Genomic DNA, 21,683 nt, shown 5'->3' on the forward strand with positions numbered 1-21,683 from the left:
AATACCGTATTCCCCCGTATCAGGCCGCATGCCGTAAAACTCGAGGGACACCAGCTTTTCGAATTTCGGGGTCTAGTCCGTTCTCGGTATGAAGAGGAAAACGCGGCTGAATAAAGATCACAGCTTTTTAAATAGATTTTGCATTCAGCTTTTTCAAGAGATTTTAAGAAGAAAGATATTTAAGAACTTTTCAGAATCTGTGACTTGAATTTCCCGGTATGCCGGAGAAAAAGTATTCCGGGGCTCCGGCACTGTTTCCGGTGTGTACGATATATTCAAAATTATATATTCAAATTCAAAACATAAAACGGCGTACAGAAATTCGTATTCATGAAATGCTAACGACAATCGATGGTAGTTATATATTTTAAGCACTTTGTATAAATATTCATTTAAAATCCACTTACCGCATCTTCCTTGGTATTTAATCTGTATATCCCTCATCTGCTTACAAGAAGTCCTATGAAGTTCGCAGACGTTGGGATAATCTCGTCCGTCGGTACCGCACACGGGACGGGAACCCCTACTGTCCCCGTAGGTGGCACATTTCTCGGGGCACACACATTCGGCCGTCCTTCCATCCAGATTAGGGCGGCATCTCGATCCGAACGGGCAATCCTTCTCTTCGCAGGGGTCTTTCGCATCTGGTGGAAATTTATAGCAAGCGTATGACATTCTGAGAATAATCGTCGATATTATTATCATTAACAATTTGAACAACATGTCGATGAATTTTAGATATTAGTCATGAATAAATTCATTAAACTACACGGATAGCAAATGTTTTCGGCGTCAATCTCGAATTTATTCCGACATTTACTGTGTAAAAAATTATAGTTTTTGCCGGAATACTTCGGGCAAAGTTGTAGAAAGTTCCACACAGCAACTTGTAGATCGGATAATGCAGTTGATACATCATCATAGACCAAGAAATTCACCAAAGTCGGAACTATAAACTAATTTGCATCCATAAGTTTTCACCTGAAACACAACCCGAAGAATTATTTCTAAGGCTTACAAAGTGAATTTTGGACTAATGTCGTTATTTAAATTTTTAAATGGTAATAGACATTGATATATATCCTTCAATGGACATCACAAGCAACTTGCAGGTCGAATTAATTTAGCGAATACATCATCATAGACTAAGAAATTCATCAAAGTCTAAACTGCAGACTAATTATATCCGTAAGTTTCCACAACCCGAACAAATTTCCAAGGCTTTTGAAGTTCAGAAATAAATTTTTAGGACTAAAGTCGATATTTTAAAACTTCTAAATGACAATAGATCTTCACACATATCCTTGAATGGACATCACACACACATTCAATGCTAGTATCCAGGAATGGAATTCTCAGTGTACTGGATACATACACTCTCTCTCTCACACACGAGGAGTAATATTCCTAGCACTCAGTTCGCTCAGCTGCCTCGAGATCTTTTCCCGCTACTCTGACTTTACTTCTTCAAATGAGCATGCGCAGTAAGCGCAAAGATATTAGGAGGAGGGGAGGGGGAGGGGGGATGAAATGAGCGATGAAGGGGGGGATGGGAAAAAGAATCGCTTTTCCATCGTTCGGACGATCGAAACGCAGAGAGAGAGGACCGATCCCCGGACCGACCACATGCAAAAACAAATTCCTAGACCAGAGAGGAGAATTCTCACTGACTGTCTGAGAGAGAGAGAGAGAGATCCGCCGTTCGTGTCATTGAATTTATGCAAATTAATCCCAGTGATGAGCTTGGATATCAGCATGGAAAAATTCCTTTTGTTCTACATTATTCCGAACATTTTCCGGCCGTAAATTTTAACCCAAAAAAAAAATTATGAGTAAATTTCGTTTAAAAGGAATATCGAGAAAAATGGGAAATTGAGGAATTGGGACGGAGAAAAATATACGTACATATATCGATTTTTTTTTTAAAAATCAAAATTTATTAGGAATTTATTTTTGTTTAAATGATCCTCACACGAACTGATTTTGTGAGGAGCGAGAAATATTCAAATTTAATGAATTCATTGGAAATTAGGAAGTGACTTCGCCTGGTGTTCTCATTTGAATATTTAGATTTTTTTTATTAAAGAATTTTAGAATGCTCTGAATGAAATTGAACGCGATTATAATTAAATTTTAGTTTTTAGTTTGATTTTAGAATTTCGTTCATGCCCATGGTTGGAATTTAAAACTCTCGGAACCGAATGGAATAAATCGAGTGAATCATTAGATGAGCGCCAAGAAAATATTAAATTAATTAATGATTTAGAAAAAATATATCTCCGTGCCTGCAAAATTCATGAAAGCTACTGAAATTTACGCAACATGATATTTTGATAAATATTCACGACGTATAGTGTTTATGAAGGAAACATTTTACGATGATTTGGATAGACATATACAATAGTGTTCAAAATTAATTGGGACAATGTAGATGGAATTTTCTTCAGGTATTTTATGATATATTTTTATTTATACTAATAATAAGACAATCAATAAGGAATGTGTCTTATTTAGCGATATTTTTTTGCAGTATTTTCAGTTTAAACAATTTTTACATAACTTTAGCAGGATCCGCTGTTGGTGTGGAACAGTGTTTCCGAAAGTGGGCAATATCGCCCTCTTTGGAGCGATGGAAGGGTTCGGAGGGGGCGGTAGACGCTTAGGTATAGGATTAATTAGATATAGGACTTTAAGAAGCTTTAGTATAGGATCCTATGGGTTGACATGAGTTCGGGAGCGATGAGAAGAAAAAATTTTGAAGAACGGGGCGATATGGAACGAAAAATTTGAGAAACTACGGTGTATAAGGTAGAGCGTAGGACTGACTACCACTTAGAAATACTTCAGCATGTAAATAAGTTTTATAGTATGTTATATCGAAATTGCCCATGGCGTTAGACATGAGGTGTACTTGGTTCAGTTCAGGTTCAGCGCCAAAGAAACTTCGGTTCAGCTCGAAAGATTTCAAGACGGTTTACAGGATTTCAAACGTCCATTTTACAAACATGATTCTGTACAATGTGTTCTACAGCAGTGCCCTTCAACAGCTGGTCCGTGGACCGGTGCCGGACCCCAAAACCTTTTGCCTAATTAATAAAGCCGCTAAATAATTTCAAATTTAACAACTACTTTCTCTGTCTTAGTCGTCAGAAGGTTTGAGAATTATTTCTCGCATTAATTTATTTGTCATAAGAGTTAAATAATTATTTATGACTAAAAAAATTAATATTTAAATAAATGCGATTTTTAAATAATTTAAATCGTAATTTTTATAATTTTAAACCGTGAATTATTTTCAATTATTTTTTCCTGGTGCGAAATATGTTTCTCTTATTCATTGTTTTTCTTTTGTATCGGTCCGAAAATCATTTCTTCTATTTATTTAATTTTTTTGGGCCCCTCAAATTATTATTTACTTAATTTTTTCCCGATCCGAAAATTCTTTCTTTCATTCATTTTTTATTGGTTCGCAAATCATTTTTCCTCATTAATTTTTTTTTAATAATCGGTCCGCAAATAATTTATTCCAATCTTATTTTTTTTGCCGCTCCACAAACTAAATATCTTATTTAAGTCCGTATCATATGTTATTGTGAAAAAACCATAAATTATTTCATAATTTTTTCGGCAAACTCATATTTTTAACCGAAAACTGTATTGCTCCAAATGATTCACAAACGTTGGTAAACGGAGCGTTTTGTTAAGTGCTAAAGCTGTCTTTATCTTATCAACCATCCATCGTAGAGGTGTAGTTCCAATTTAAAAAATGCTCAAAAGGCATTCAAAAATTACCCTGTACCAGTTTCGGGTGAGAGTGAAAATACAGTGTGCAAAAAAAAAAAAAAAAAAAAATCTAAATTTTTATACGTTTCGCCTGTGCTCTAACTTCCAATTAGAAAGTTGTCGCCCTGTCTCTCGTGAGGCCAAAAAAAAAAAAATCCAAGTTTCTATATGCAATATTAGCTGAGATATCCTCGAATTGAAAAAAAGTGAGAAAAGTTGGATAAGAACAACATAAATAAGGGAAAGGAGAGTTGTCCGTTAGTTTTTGCTGTTCTTTCATAACTTTTCCGAGATTTTTGAATTCCAAAATATCTCAGTGAGTATTGCAATTAGAAACATGGAACTTTTTCTGTTGGCAGGAAGAGATACAAGGCAACAACTTGCTAGAGGGCAGGAGGACCGTTAAAATATTTAGAGTTATTATTTTGTTACACACTGTATTTTCACTATATTTTTGTATGTATTTATTTCCACTATTTATTTTTATCTTACAAATACGAAATATGCACATATACACAACATCTGTACAATATACAAACATATTTATACAAGCATATATAAACATATATAACGCACTCTTTTGACCTCCAGGGACATGAATGTCCTTCCAGCAGGTCTATAAGGGTTTCTGTGTTGATATATTTTTAGAAACAGCCTATTATGGTTTGTGTAGGTTGATAATTGTTTAATATAAAGTACATATATTTGTTATTTTTGTAATTCTGAAACAAAGAAATTTTACATACAGATGGATTGTTACATTGTATTGTTGTATTATTGTTGTCATATAAATTCTAGACTGGTATTTATACAAAACGTGAACATATTGTTATTTGATCTTATGTTATTAATTGTATTATTTATTCAATGGTATAGATTCATTATTTTTGGAGCGGTGTATCCATAACTCTTTTGGAATATACCGTTTTTTTTTTCACTTTTTCCACTATATTTTGAATTTTGATCATTTTTGTCGCACAACGGTCATTTTCTGCACATGAAGGGCTAATTACACCAGAACCTACAGTTTAATGCCGATTCGGAAGACCTTTTTTATACTCCCCGAGAGGTTGGTGCTCTAGCCCGTAGATGTGGGATTCCCTGACGTAGAAATCGTTTTCTGTGGTCATGTTGTCGTTATTTCTGTTGTACTCCAGCGTCAAGAAAGTTCCTCACAAGGACGTACCGGGTATCGAACTCGCGACACATTTAAACACTTAAAACCTCCTTTGGTACTATCATAGGATAATATCTTATCGATCTGGGCTACCGTGCCGAATAGTGGGCACATTTTTTTTTAATTTCACCTCCACAAACCTGTTATTTGTCTCGCACAGACGTTATGAGAATTTTGTTTTTCTGCGCAGCAAAATCTCAGTGTGCATGGAGTATTCTTATTGTTAGTCATTCTCAGACTCTAAACGCCCATATTTTGTAAGCTTATCCACCACGAAAAAAGTAGTGTATTTCTTAGTTTTGTCTTTAACCAACTACCGGTAAAAAACGGTTAACAAACTTGATTTATAGTGTGTAAATAATAAGTTGTATTTAAACATTGATAAGTGTAAATTGATTATGTAGAGTAGAAGTAGGGTGACCATATCTCCTCGAGAGAAATACGGGAAATTGGAATTCAAAATATGGGAAAATACGGGACATCGTGAATTATCGCCAAAAATGACGCCAAATCCGAACAAAGTTGTCAAATATTGTTGAAATTACGGAAAAATCACAATGGCGGGAAATGAAGCATTACTGCAAATTGCAGTGGATTGGAATGAATTCCACGAAAAACGAAAACGTTCTCCAAGACATGTGGGAGATTAATATTCTCATTTATAGTCGTAATAATCACAATATAATTTATGAGTTGAAAAATAATTTCAATCTTTGACTTCAATAAAGAATAAAAATTCAAGTAGACTTCGTGTAAAATACGGGAAAAATCGGGACACTTTTGCCAAAAAGTCGGGACGGCCAAAAATACAGCAAATACCGGGACTGTCCTGGGAAATACGGGACGTATGGTCACCCTAAGCAGAAGCCATTCCCCACTTATATACTTATATATGATTACAGTGTTGATGGCCAATTACTTCAAAGGGTTGATTGTGTGAAGGCTCTAGGTGTAATATTTCACCATTCTTTTACATTTAATAAGCATATTAATTATGCATATTGTGCCTAAAGCATCTAAAAGTTTTGGTTTTTAATTCATAATAGTAAGCTTTTTCACAACGTTGAAACTATCTTGTTGCTTTCCTATGTTCGATCTGTTTTGGAATACTGTAGCATCATTTGGAATCCGTATAGTTAAAATTGAACATGTTCAAAACAAGTTTTTATGCTACGTGTATTTTAAGAAACATCAGTTATATGATCATTACTTATCTCAAACGAAATACTTCGCTCATCGTTCAGTCATTCACTTGAAACTCGCCATCCCATCTCAAGGCCCTCACAAGATTTTTTGTAAAAATTCTTCACTTTGATATATTGATGCATGATTTGATATATTGATGATGTGATATTCTTAACCTCATTACTTTTTATTGCCCACGTATCAAACTTAGATGTCGTAATATTTTTTATGTTCCTCCATATCGTTCTAATGTTTTGAAAAATCTCCATTGTACCGATTTTCAAGATCCAGTAATAATGATGATGTATATTTTTAAATTTCCATCTGATTTTTATTTTATATATATACATATGTTTTTATCTTTATCTTGGGTTCATATATACAAACTCTAACTGGTATTTTGCCTGCAATTTCTATTTTTTCAATAAATAAATAAAATTCTATCAGTCGAAATATGTCTTTCAGAAAATAATTATGCATTACAAGATGTATTATATTGAGAACCATCATAAAACTGGATTCCCCTTCTGCCACCTATCAAATAAAAAACACAACTATTACGATTCTTCGACTGGAATTGGTGACCGGCTTCTTGATTAATATGCCAATACTTCTTGCACTGTATAATTATTTCTCTAGAAAGCACATTTTCGCTAAAAAATTTAAATCCGACCAAAAATTAAATATATATTGAATATTTCGGTGAAAAAATTCAAATGTATCGAACGAAAATACTTTTGATGCCATATTTCAACCTATTTCCCCTAATTTTAATGCTTTTTTGAAAGATGGTAGTTAGAAATCTTTTGGGAAAACAATTTTTGTAGCCCCAAGTCTTTTGTATTCTCTCCACAGTTCGATCCTGTGTACGCCCGTGATTAAGGGGTAGTGGCTAAGCCCTCTTTCATATTTCCCGGTGATGCTGTTGAGACGGCAGTAGCGACATATTTTTTTTTCAACAAAGAAATTTGTTTCTTTGACTTATTCAGAAATTTGATTTGAGTTCCATATTACAGCCTCATTATCATATATCCTCATATCACACATTATCTATCTATCTATCATATCGCATCAAGGGTTCTGCTGAACAGCCTTATAACTATTAAGAGTTCCGCGAGTAACTCTATGTCGGAAACCACTGCACTAGGATATTATGCACATTCACAGATAAAGAGATAAATTTCAAATACTTATAAAATTTACCAACGACACTTGGGTATTATGCATATTCACCGGTAAAAGTGATAAATTTATTAAGGCTACCAAGACGATTGGCAAGTATGCATTATAGCTGGTTTTTGTGTTCAATAACCGATTTATCGCATTTAACGTAACATATACAAATTCATTTTCCAGATTGATCCATCAATTTAGGAGCACTTTGTATTTACTATCAAGAATCAGGACGGATACTACCATTATGTATTTCAAAGAGTCTAGTACTTGAGAGAACTTCCGATCCATTCTTCCGAACATTCGCTGGTGCTCCCAGATGAACAAATAAATAAGAAAATGCATAGAGATAGCGCGAGCGAGTAAAATGAGAAAGACGAAGGCGTTGATGGCTGAGAAAGGACAAAAACGAAAAATATATAAGAAAGGAGAAGTAATGCATATATAGTACACGTATGGTCTCACGACCGTGAAAAAAAGACGAAGAGAGAAGGACAGCAACCTGTCATGTTCTTGCGAGATGTTCATGCCTCACGGGACATGGGAGCTAATCCCGATCCAGAACTAATGCATACTTCATACTCAGTGATATATATCCGGGACATATAAACGCGTGAAGGAAATAAGGAGGAAAAATTCATCGTACTGTACGGAAGCTGCCAGAAGAATTGTGAGGGATTTTCTAAGGGCAAAGAGCTCGTCTCAGCGTTTCCGTAACGCTAGCGGTTATCATCATCATGAAATGTCTAAGTTGTATTACCGAAATAAAAGATTTGTTCCTGTCTCAGCATGAGCGGTTTTTGGGGCGCGTGGCCCGTGCGGCTATGGGATTTGGGGAATTTCTCAGACATTTCATACCTGATGTTTCGCCCCCGGAAATTTCGCCCCTGACATTTCGTCAAGAACATTCCACCCCGGACGTTTCCCCGAGGACATTTTCACCCCCGAGGTACTACGAGCTACCACGTAACCATTTAAAACAAACCATGAAATAGTTTAGATGAATAATGGTATTTTTTTCTCAACTGAAATGGGAAACGAGTACGATTGCAAATTGAAAAGTTAATCTATAATTTTGCTAGAAGAAATGTAATTATATACAACAAATTATATTACATACAAATGTATATACAGTCGAACCTGCTTATAACGTTTTCCCGCTTAGTACGACTCATTTTCGTGTGGTCTCAATTCTAAGTAGTTCTCGTTAAGATTTCCCGCTTACAACGTTTTTCGTGACAGTTTTTTTAAAGACGTTAAAAGCGGGATCCACTGTATTTAAAATTATATATACTAACATATATTTAGTGTCAGATTAATAAATTTTTCTACGGAATGAAAATTATAATAATACAGAATAATTATTTATTATTAAAAATAATAATTTTTTGATAAAAAAATATAGTTCTAGATATTACAAATGTATCTCACGATTCCCAAAAAAAAAAACTTTTCAGGCTATTTTCTGAGAAAAATCCTGTTTGGTTGAGAAATGTATGCGTTTGTAATATTTTTTTTGCAAAATTGTAAATTATGTTTTGAAATTGTGATAAAAATTAAATTTTACATATTCACTGAAAAAAAAAATTATACACATATCAAATACATATCGATATACAAAATTATACATCTTGAGATTTTTACTAATCGGCTTTTAAATACATTAATAAAAAATGTTTGCATGGAGTAATTAATGCAAATGAAAAGAAAAACAGGAATAAATAGAAAATTATGAAAAAGTTTCCACTTTCAATCAAGGAAATGAATTTCAAAATAAAGTAAATGGTTTTTACTTTATTTTGGTGAGTATAAAACAGTTTCTCTAAAAGATAGTGAAAATGTAATAATTTTTTTATGAAGAAAAATATTTTAAAATCTTTTTAACTGAAAAGTGTTAATTTGTGCAAAAGGTTCTCAATTCATATGATGTATATTATTTTTAAATTTTATACTCCATAAATTTTATTCGCTTTGAAATATTTCGATTACTAATATTACTAATAATTTTTACTAATTTAACTTGTCTTAATTTTTTTTCGAAGATGCAAAATAAATATCAAATTACCTACTCTTAAAACATTATTTCTCTACACTTGCTCTCTGAATTCTTCTGAAGTTCGAGTAATTGAAATTGAATTGAATTAGTATATATTTGAATGGCGTATATATAGTATACAGTACTGTTTATGGCCAATTTCTTTAAGATCATGTATTTTCTAACTAAAAAGAGTAAAATTATTTTTCAAGGGGATTGGCCAAGAAATAATGTACATTGTGGGCAAAAAGTTCGTAGAAACTTTAAAAATTCATAAAAACTGAAAAAAATAACCGAAATATAAAAACGGTTTGCCGGGTTAGCATCGCTAGGACACGGGAAATTTTTGACAGAAAAAAACAAAAACATCTGATAGATGGCGCTGACAAACTCAAGTCAAAGGAAAAATACGCAAATAACGAACAGAATGCTTCCAAATCGTTTATTACAGCATTAAGTGTTCCACGAACAGGGCATGACCTTCTCGCGCAGAAGCATGAATAACGCTGTGCATTAACCGTAGCCGTTTTCTACCCATTTACTTTCTGTCAAACCGAGTTCAGTTTTTTTTTCTATAGCCATGAGGAATTCACTACCTAGTGAGTTTTGCTGGAATTGTAAGTGTGCGTAACTACCAATCTAAGTGCGTATCTAGTGTTGTGTTTGATTTCTCAGTGCTGTCATCTATATTTCAGAAGTGAAGTGTAATGAAGGCCTGTTGCTCTCTGCGGCGAGACTTTCCAACCATTTATTGGACACTGCGTTTCAAAGAAGAAGGATCCTTTGATGAACGAACCTGTGAAACCACACCACAATGTCACTTTTGGGGGAATGCAATGGTTTCTGTGTGTACTCACGTGAATTAGTAGCCACGAAACGAAAAATGAGCTTCATCTGTTCACAAGATGTTAAAGACCCAGGTGGGATTCTGTTCGATTTTGGAGAAAACCCACCTCGCAAATGCTTCCCTCTGTACGGTATCCGCTGGTAAAAAAGCATGGCAGGACTGTAATCTGTATGGGTACAGATGAAGGATTCCATGAAGAATATTGCGGACCGAGGATGGTGGTAAGCACAAGCGACTGCCAGATTCACGAGCACTGCTGGTCCCTGCAGCTGATTCGGACGCTAACGCTTCCATTTCGGCTGCAACACGCGGCGAACGTGCCTTCCTTAAACATGGTCATCCGGCTCTCACACGATCCTCCAGCATTCCGGTTTCCTCAAACCGCTAAACAAGCTTTATGAAGCTTGTCGCTCTTCAAGGTCCTTTTCCAGTCCTCACATTCTTCTGAACTCGGAATTTACGCAAGGCAATGGTCGTTGATTCCTAGTTCATGTAAAGCAATTTCGCCAACAAAGCTTTATCCTTCGCACTTAGCATCCTTGTTCACATACACGGTTTACAACAGTGAACTGGCTGTGGATTAGGAGCGCATTTCTTATTACCGTCTCATTTGCATATTTCCACCGAAGTCGCTCGTACCAACGCAATCCATCGGCTGTTTTTTCAGTTATATTTTTTTTTACTGTCTTAAAAAAAATTCCCTGACCTAGCGATGCTAACCCTGCAAACCGTTTTTTATTTCGGTTATTTTTCCGGTCTTTATTCATTTTTAGAGTTTCTACGGACTTTTTGCTCACCCTGAATATAAGAATTATAAGTAAAGTCATTCACAATAGTATAGGCCCGAATATACCAAAATTTGTTTAATTTAAGTATTTCAGTTTCAGTCATTTTTAAAATCTTCTCGTTTTAATTATTTTTCAAATTTTGAATTTTCATTATTTGTGAAACTTTTATTTTTGTTTGAATTTTTAATATTCATTTTGTTTTGATCTTTTTAAATTTGCATTCAAGTTTCTGTTCAATCTTCTAAATTTTTAATTTATTTTTGTGTCAATCTTTATAATTTTTTGAATTTTAATATCATTAAAAACATCATATTATATATGATGTATATATTTTATTATAAAAACACCAATAAAAAGAAGCAAAATTACTCGTACTCAATGTGTGTTTCGATTCTAACCAATTAGCTCGATACCTCAAACTTACAACGACAAGAACTAAATTCCTGTCTTTAATGGTATTGTACCATATATTTAATGGAGTACTAGAATTAAATGCAAGTGAATATATTTACAAACCCCTACATTATATATGAAAGGAGACGTCTCGTAACTAATGAGCATTGCTTATGCACATATTAATTGTAATTTATTTTACTGATAGGAATTTCTGACTTATATGCGAATCAAGCAGCGCTATAAAGCAAGGAGCAGCTGTATAAATACCATTCTAATTTATAGAGTCGGAAATTTATATATAATGCTCGCAGACAAGACTACGTTGTGTTTAGCAATGTCTTAATGGAAAACATCTTAGAATTTTATATTGCTAAAGTTTCAGCCGAACTAACAAGTGTCATAAAACATTAAAATATAGATTAAGAAAAGGGAGAGCGAAACGGAAAATATATCGCATGTTTTTAAAACGCCTGTTTAATGATTAATGAATGCATGAAAACTTAAATCTCTCCCTATATATATATACATAGAATATAATATTTGCCTATATATATATATACATCTATATACTTCGGATGTTTTGGCTTCAGTCCAATGTTGTTTTGTACCAGCTTTTGTGTTACAGCACGCAAACCTCTTCGAGTTCTCGTACAGTGAGTTATTATGTGGGTATCTGTCATTTTTTGACCGAACAAAGCAGTCTGATGAACAGCAGGAGCGAAAATCGTTCACTATGCAAACATCCAACGCATATTTTAATTGTTATTTGTATGACAGAAAATATATGTTCAGGATGAAAAGTCAAATTCGAATGTTAGGGTCTCGATAATAATGATTTTTGAAACTGTCTTTAACCTAGAATGAGCGTTTGAAAGTTTGATGTGCACCATTTTCCAGTCGTAAACGTAAGTTTCGTTCATTCTTTATACAACATTCAGAAATTTGCTGTTCATTATTAAGCATTAATTTTTTTCCTTATATTCTGTGGGGATATATTATATTCTTCAACGGAGCTTTGAAAATTATAATTGTTGGTTTTTTTCTATTTTTTCCACGCTATATCCTACGGGAAAAATGACCTGTTTTCACGGTACATTTAAAAATTCGCTATTCATTTTTATGCATTCAATTATTTTCCCTTATATTCTATAGATATTTCATACTCTTTGACGAGAGCTTTTAAGATTGTGACTGCTGGTATTTTTTGTTTTGGACATTAAAAAACAGAAAATAACATTAACTTCTATATAACTAAATACTTACCAATATTTCATGCTAAAAATCCACTTGAAATTTGTTTTGATTAGAAATATTTTCGATAACGCATGTAACAATATTCAGGCTGTCCCAAATTGCAAGATTCATTAAGAGACTGTTTATTTGTGGAGATTACAAGGAAGAAAATTCATCACTGCCTCCACGGGGACTCGAACACCGGTCTCTCGCTTGCCGGAAGAGTGCTCTACCATCTAAGCTATGGAAGCAGATAGAATGTTTCAACCTTGGAGCGTATATATATGTTGGAAGGCACCGTACATGGACGGCGTCAACAATCAACTAATAGCTCGTGAATGACATAGGCCAACCAGATGGCCACATGCATATAGAAATGTCCTCCCCGTGAGGGCAGTAATGAATTTCCTTCCTCGTAATCTTCATCTCCACAAATAACCAGTCTTTCAATGAATCTTGTATTGACAAGTAGAGAGGACATTTCTATGTGACAAATTGTTAGTACAGTAGATGTCTCTGACTTTAGAAACATGTATATATACTTCCAAGGACAAGAAGTTCTCAAGAGGCAACGCAGTTACTTAAATTTTTTTTGAGGGGTCGTATAAAAAAAATAAAGAAATTGACTTTTTGTACGATGTCCCCGTGTGTGTGCTAAAATTTCCAATTATTGGAATATAGATCCCGTTTCTAGAAGAAGAGAGAGAGAGAAAGAGAGAGGGGAAAAAAGACGTTTGTAAAAAATTTCATAAATTTTAAAGGTAATATTTATCGACGTATCAAATACATATGCTATCTCCATGCTTTTCACAGTTTTGCTCTACTTTACACAGTGCTGCTCTACTTTTAAACTTGGTATGATCAAATATCTATTATTTGCTACAAACAGTAACATAAATTAATTTATTTCGTCGTTTACTAACCTATTTATCTGACGACTAAAACCTGGCTTTACTAAGGCGTTATGAAGGAAAATGATGTGTGCAGTTTTGCTTACTCTGCACAAACTCACTCATGCTTCACATATACATGTACACAAACTTGTCTTTCTTTTTCACAACGCCTCAGAAAGTCTATTTGCAAGTGGTCAGACAGCTCATTGGCTGTTGGAAAACGAAGAAATACATTAAATTCTGTTCTGTTTATATTCTACTACGAATGGGTAATCACGCTCTTTAAATTATCATGGATATTTTCTTGAAAAATAAGCATTCGTATCCACCAAAAAACTTTATAAACAGCACTAAAAAATTTACTTTATATAATATTTACAACGAAAATCTTTGCAATATTTTTATCATATTTATTTTTCCCAAACAAGTATATCTTATTCATAAGAACGTTTTTCCGCAAAAATCTGAGAAATATTTTACATAAAAAATAAAATAAAATTAGAGTGAAGAAATATGGTTTCGGGATTTAAATATTACTGAAGACAACAATCCACAAACAAATTTAAAAATAACACAAAAAATATTTGTCATTGCGGGAAAAAATAGTTCTATAATCGTTTGCATTACATTCCTAATGATACCGAATAAAAATTACAAAAAATATTGAAATATAATGAGAAAAAGGAATTCTCTAACATTGTCTAAATAATTACCGCACGGTGAAATAGTTTTATAGATATGTCAAGAAATATTGTATTCTAAAAAAATAACTTTTGCCTCTGAACAAGAAAACATTCACTTTTATTGATATAGTAATTAAATTTCCATCAGGGAAATATCGAGGTGAAAAAAAACAGCACAGAAACTACGTAGGGTGAATATAATTCCATTTTATTTTCATCCTTATTTGCATATCATTGAATAATTTGGCTTTTTTTTTTCTTTCTACTTCCTCCTACACATGTTTTTACTTTACATTTTTTTTAGGCAGTCTAGAGAGAGGGTTTTTTTGTGACTTTTGGTATAAATTGAAGTGACAGTTGAATTTATTCATAAGAAAGTTATTCGAACGAATATCGATTCTGACACCAACAAATAATTTGATTTCAAACGAGAAAGAGGCGAGAGGGGGGGGGGTGGTATTAGTGATAAACAAATGGATGGTAGAGCAAACGATGAAATGCAATTGGATTGGACATTTTTTTCTGAGTTTTACAAACGAGTTTGAAAATAATCGAAGGATTAGAAATCATGATTTGAACAGTCAAACGTTGTGTAGTAAAAGTTGTGACCCCATCCTATTGACATCGGTGACACCCTCTGACATCAACACAATTAATGACGAACTAAAGCACTCGCCACTACCTAGGGCTATATAGTAAGGGCTGTTTCATCTCTTCGATATTTCACTTGCCGCCTTGGATCAGTGAGCGTGGTCTCGGAGCTGCTGTGTGACGTCTCACTCGGTCATTCTACTTTTTTTTTCCCTCGAAGACAACATCAGCTTAAAACGTGATGCATTGAAGAGGATTATTTCCAATTTTAGTTTGCTTATTGTACTGTTTTGATGAGTGATCTCTCGTTCATGGTGCTGTTTTAGTAGCTTCACTGGTATGAACGGGTGGTATTATTTTCATATTTGTTTGCGATTCTTGTGTAAATTAGCGATAAACAAATGTGACTTCTTGTGCGATTGCAACGTGAAAGAACAATTCTCGGAAGATAAAGAAACTTGGGATTCAAATCATTCATTGTACTTTTCCTAAAGATCGAAAGACTCGCAAGATATGGGTGTCGAAATGTAAGAGGCTCGATCGAGTAAACTGTATATATGTACGCTTGCAGTTAACTTACAGTGACATTCTTGCAGTTAACTTACAGTGACATTCTTGCAGTTAACTTACAGTGACATTCTTGCAGTTAACTTACAGTGACATTCTTGCAGTTAACTTACAGTGACATTCTTGCAGTTAACTTACAGTGACATTCTTGCAGTTAACTTACAGTGACATTCTTGCAGTTAACTTACAGTGACATTCTTGCAGTTAACTTACAGTGACATTCTTGCAGTTAACTTACAGTGACATTCTTGCAGTTAACTTACAGTGACATTCTTGCAGTTAACTTACAGTGACATTCTTGCAGTTAACTTACAGTGACATTCTTGCAGTTAACTTACAGTGACATTCTTGCAGTTAACTTACAGTGACATTCTTGCAGTTAACTTACAGTGACATTCTTGCAGTTAACTTACAGTGACATTCTTGCAGTTAACTTACAGTGACATTCTTGCACTTACAGTGCAAGTAACTTACAGTGAATAAGTAACAGTGAATAAGAACACTAATAACTTACAGTGACATACGCTTCTCATATTTTTATATTGCAGTTGTATTGGTAATAACGAAGCCTAAAGCTTTCAAAAGCTACACCTAATCCAAATGAAAACAAAAAGATAAAAAAGTGATTGGAAAGTTCAAAAGGTAAGTGAAATTATCTATCTCAAGTGGCTTTTTAGTCGCAGGGCCGGGGGGGGGGGAGAGGCAAAGCACATGCACTCAATGTATGTATATATATTTGTATGTATATATACGATTTGTAGTGTATTTTCAAAAGCCAGGGGGGGGCAACGTCCCCCCCCCCCCAAATGACGGGCTTGTTTTCAGTCAACACCCGAAAGAAGTTGTACGTTATTCAACTGAAATGGATCAGAGAAAAATGCTCTTAGTGAACGTTACCTCATAGGCAAATAAAAACTTTAAGTGCTTAAATGGATGAATGAAGCAAGCTATTAAATAAACAGATACTAGTCAAAATAATCAAAAAGTCAATTTTGGAAATGATCGAGTAAAACGGGCAGTATCGTGATTATGCAGGCTATCGTAATCAACAAGGGACTACTACTACTAAATCACGCATGCACCTCTCGTTCACATTCCTCTGCGGAACTCCTAACGAATTGGTGCATGTTGGAATGTGCGTGTACGTATTGTGAACCTACGTGAAGTTTCTTTCTGAGTAATCCTTGTTATGTTCTAGTGCTGCCCCATCTGCCATAAATTTTTCTAACTATGAAAGAAGTGTAATGATTGAATTGTTGTATAGCTATTCAATTGATTGGATCGTTATTTAATTAACAAGCGGACACACTAGGTTTTACAGGGGAATGACATCACGCATGACGTCACCTGCGCCTCATGAAATAGCGTTTGTTATATGGCCCTTCCACTGTCTGGCTTTCGTTAGGTTGCATACGACGAGGTCAAAGCGTGCTTTTTTTAGTGAAACATTTATTAGATTGATTTATTTTTATATTGAAAGGGTGATTTTCATATTTTCTATCAGAAAAAGCTTACATTGTTTCCGAAAGCAGTCAGATTTAGAAATGCTTGTGGTTTAAGTGAGCCATGACAGCACAAATAGAATATCCTATTTGTTTTTATCTGCAAAACGTGATGGAAACGCACTATTTCACGAAGATAGGCAGTAGAACGGACAACCACCGATCTCGGGGGGGGGGGGATAAATTCAAATAATAAGGGGAAAATTTGTCTCTCCCATAAGATATGGGATGATCCAGTGCACCTACAAAGTAAGCCGCTTCTCTGACACATTATCCTGTGTCCCTGCTGCCACGCCCCCTTCATTTGCCGCTGAGAATGTATTTCAATTCAAAATTGAAGATATCTGCAGCTCTCGTATTCTCAACTAAAGATGTCTGCCTCGGCTACATTCGCAGCTGCAGATAACTGCCTCCGCTCTATTCGAATCTGAAAAAATATGTCTTTGCTCTATTCGCAGCTGAAGATATTTCTGTCTCTGCTTCGTCGTAGTTAAAGATGCCCGCCTCTGCTCCATTCAGTTCTGAACGTAAATGTATTTGCTTTATATGCATCTGCCAATATCGTTTCTGCGATAGGAACGATCCCCTCCCAAGAGCCGAACAATATAAGGATATCTGTCTGTCCCGTAAAATACTGAATGATCCATCGAACGTACTTACAATCCACGCCTGAGAACAGATAGTAGAAGTAGGTATTTTTTAATACTGTATTATTTCGGTACTATTTGTAGAAATGTGTTTCAATTGAGAGCAGCAAAACTGTTGTAAAATCAGCTGTTTTATAATATTTCAGTACTTGAATAGCAGAGAGGTTGGAAGCCGAAAAGAGAAAAAAACAAAAGGAAAGGGATGGGGGGGCTAAATTGCTGGGTATAAAAATCCAGAAAAAAGTGGAGAGGGAGAAAACAACTTAGAGAAGGGAGCACGGGACTAGAAGGCAAAGCCATAATTCGTCTGACCGAGGTACCGCGGCGACCAGGGACTAGAAAAAAAGGAGGAAAATTAGGAAAAGGGCGAAAAGGAATAGAAATTTGGTTGAAGTTCAGGAAAGGCCGGAAAGGCCGAAAAAAGTTCGGAGACCGTGGCTGAGAAAGGGCGGGAATAAAGGTTGAAATTATGAAAAGGGGCAAGGACGACGGGGCAGAAATCTGGAAGGGGGATGAAAGTTCTAGAAAGCAGATAGGAGGAGGGGGGGGAAAGTTATATTTAGGAAAGAGAGAAATATTCATCTTCCTTTGCGGGGCATTGCACCCACTGGTAAGTCGCCATCTGGCGGCAGTGCCAGCAATTGTGAGCTTTGGCCTGAATTAAATCCGACCGTCCATGTACGGTTCCGTTCATTACACACGAACTCCAAGGAAAGATCGAGATATTCGTTGCCTTTGTAGTCTAGGGCGGTCTCCCGGCAAGTGAGAGGAGGTGGGTAGAACCCCGAAAAGGGTAGATGGATTTTTCACTCTTTTCTAAATATGTCATCCCATCAGCCAGCTGTTAAAAACCTTCGTATAAAAAAATTTTTTGGGCAGAATTAAATTTAAATACAGCCTATAATCTGGTAAAGTGCCAATTAATAAAGTGCGTACCTTTTTATAAAAAATCCATCTTACTTTTTAAATGTTGCTATTTTTATATTAGTATGTTTTTTTATAAGTTCTGTGTGTTTTTAACTTTATTCACACATATTTCACATGTCTATTATTCTCCCCTTGGACTGGCTTACAGTCAGTCTTGATATTACAAAATACTTGATTTAGTTATTAATTTTTCTCTCTTTCGATGTTGCCTTAAAACTATGTACTTATTTGTATTGTAATTTTTTGTAGAAATTCCGGGGCTCGGCCTAAACGAATAAATTATTATTATTACAAAAAGAAATCCTGAAACCACTGTAACATTTGGATAGAAATTCGTCGAAGCATCGATGTTTGAAATTTTTCATTTTCACCTCTCTTTACAATCATGTACGTATTCCTTTCAAGACTTGGTTATACTATAACGTAAAAAGTATAAAAAAAAATATTCATGAATATGTCGAGGAATTTACTCAAATGTTAATATACAGGGTGTTTGGCACTTTACCGGTGATTCGTTGAAAAAAAAATGCAATTAGAAATTTGTCCTGTCTCTCGTGACACGTTTCCAAGTGCAATATTCACGGAGGACGGAGACATTTGAATTCTACAAACGCAGGAAAGTTGCGAAAAAAGCATTAAATGTGGATAAAACAGTTTTCCCCACCAACTCATACGTTTTGTAGACAACATTGCTGTTATCAGCAGTAATCCAGACGAACTAGAAGAAATGATACAAGAATTGGCGAAGGCAAGTATTCAGGTGGGCTTGAAATGAATCTGCAAAAGACTAAAGTTATGTTCAACCCCTTTGCGTTAGAGCGGACAATATTGCTCAACAACACAGAGATAGAAGAAGTAGAAAGCTATGTATACCTGGACAAGAAATTATCGTGGACAACGGAATCACTGATGAACTAAACAGAAGCATCAGGATCGGATGGAGCACTTTTGGCAAAAACTGTGTAATTCAGAAGAGCCACATGTCACTATGTCTGAAAAGAAGAGTTTTTACCCAGTGTGTGCTACCAGCACTGACTTATGGAGCTGAAACATGAACACTTACAAGCAAGACAATATAAAGGCTACGAACAACACAAAGCAGCATGGAAGCATGGAAAGATGTATGTTAGGCATCACAAGAAGAGACAGAAAACGAATCACTTGGATTAGAAGCCACACAAAGGTATATGATATCATGGAAAGTATTAAACGTTAAAATGGAAATGGGCTGGACATATTGCTAAAAGACAGGACAACAGATGGACCAATATTCTGTATTGGTACCTCTGTGGTGTTAAACGCCTGAGAAGGTGTCCCCGCGCAAGATGGATTGATGGGATCAGGAAAAATGGTCTGGATTCATCTAGGTTGCTAAAGCATCAGCCAGAGTAGATTACAAAAATTTAGAGGAGACCTTCATCCAGCAGTGGATTGAAAATGGTTGATGATAATATGTCTTTCGGCATAATAGGTAGAAATATAATTATTGATGAATTGCATTTTTTTAAATTATGGGCAGTCTATAAATTGTATTTTTCATATCGTTGAATAATTATTATTCTACATTCTGATCAGGGCGTAGATTTTTACTTTAAGTTATCTCAGTCGCAAAAAATAACTGGGTTTCCTAGAGATATTCGTTTTTCCTACTAAATAGAAGACGCGTAAAAAGATATAAAATACTCACCGAGGTTTAAGATACCGGAATATATCAAGTGAAGATCGCAATGTCTCAGAGGGTTAAACAACAGCGTCGGGAAAATGAAATAATACCGAAAGAAATGAAGAAAAAAATTTTTTTTCTCTCTATTTAATATATATTTACACTAGTGAGGTTCCGTCTAATTACACACAGACACGTATAACACATCCGAACGAAAATAAACAAAAGAATGCGAGAAATTTAATACTTCAAGGATGAGAGCAAATGTTGTGAACCCGAAGGGAAAAAATAGTTCAAATAGAAGAGTTTTATAGTTCCATCCATTTTTTTTTTCATATATATATATATATTTATTTTTAGTATAAAAGTGTTTCACGCCATTCTGCAACTGTCGTCACTAATCACTGGGACGTTTGCCAAAGAATGGTGGGAACTGGTAATAGCAAAAAAAAAAAAATTCGACAAAATAAAAATATAGCAAAAATAGAAATTTCAAGAGAGAAGAAAAATTACTAGATAAAGCGAATACATTAACGGAAAATCAAACATACATACACACAATGGAGAAAAAGGCATAAAAATCCATAAAAAAAAAAACCAACAAAATGACAAAGTATAGGGTGTGTACAGCATTTTGTGATGCAAAAAGAACCATCATTTAATCGAATTATTGGCAGGGCGTTAAATAAGTTTATTTTGTCCTGATTTTTACTATTTTTCCCTGTCTTGAAACTTCTTTTTTTAGAGGAAAACTTTTAAAACTCGGAAGGTATGTAAATGATTAGATGGAAGTACTATACACAAACGGAGAAAAATTGCGCTTGATTAGTTAGTGTAAATGTATTTATTTAGCTGTCGAGATTTTTTTATTATTATTATTATTTCTTTGTTAACGGTCTATGGTCTGTGAATAGTTTGGAAGTTTGGTTTGAGTTTGGGGATGTAAATGTTATTTGGTTTAGAGTTGTCTTGTGTGATTGGGTCTTGACGTGTCGGTAATTTAGGCATAATATGGATATCGTCTTTGCGTATCAAGTTTGAATTCAATGTGAAATTAGTTTTTATAAAACCCTTTTTAGAAGTTTATATAACAATATTTGTTGGAAATGTGTTTAGTAGTAAAAATATGCGAATTTTTGATAAATAATAATTATTATTATTTGGTGAATATTGAGATGATAAAAAATGATAGACTTGTTATTTTCAAGATATGATGGAACAAAGATTTAGTTCCACCTGGTATTGTTTGATACGTAAATACTATGATTATATACACCAGTTTTTCTCTCTGGCAGGCCATACAGCCAGCACACTAAAAAACACTTACAATACATACGGAAAACTGGCTGTGTGATGCAATATTGATGTACATGTCCAAAGTCCGAAGTTGGTCGAAATTCGGACTTCAGCCAGTCAATGGTCATAATTATCACACAAAAAGTACACCAACGAGGCGAGGACTCCGAATCATGGTGATCGATATAGGCATGTATACAGGATCGATATATAGGGGCTGGCAAAAGCCCGAATTTCGGATATTAGCTGGATCAACTGGACTGGCCCCGTCGCGAATCGGAAAAGTTCGGGCTTTGG

General features: G+C 34.7%; 1 protein-coding gene across 1 annotated transcript in view; it reads right to left on the reverse strand.

Moving 5' to 3' along the window:
- LOC149088139 (agrin-like) overlaps positions 1-21,683 on the reverse strand; it is a 344,527-nt gene that overhangs the window by 200,606 nt on the left and 122,238 nt on the right. The window contains exon 4 of the mRNA XM_089244905.1: positions 408-644. Coding sequence (XP_089101031.1) covers positions 408-644 — 237 coding nt within the window. The remainder of the gene's footprint in view (positions 1-407; positions 645-21,683) is intronic.

Source organism: Pholcus phalangioides, unplaced genomic scaffold, assembly GCF_987345545.1.
Source record: "Pholcus phalangioides strain wild (caught in Gottingen) unplaced genomic scaffold, Ppha-v1.0 ptg000003l_1, whole genome shotgun sequence".
In the NCBI taxonomy this organism is placed as follows: domain Eukaryota; kingdom Metazoa; phylum Arthropoda; class Arachnida; order Araneae; family Pholcidae; genus Pholcus; species Pholcus phalangioides.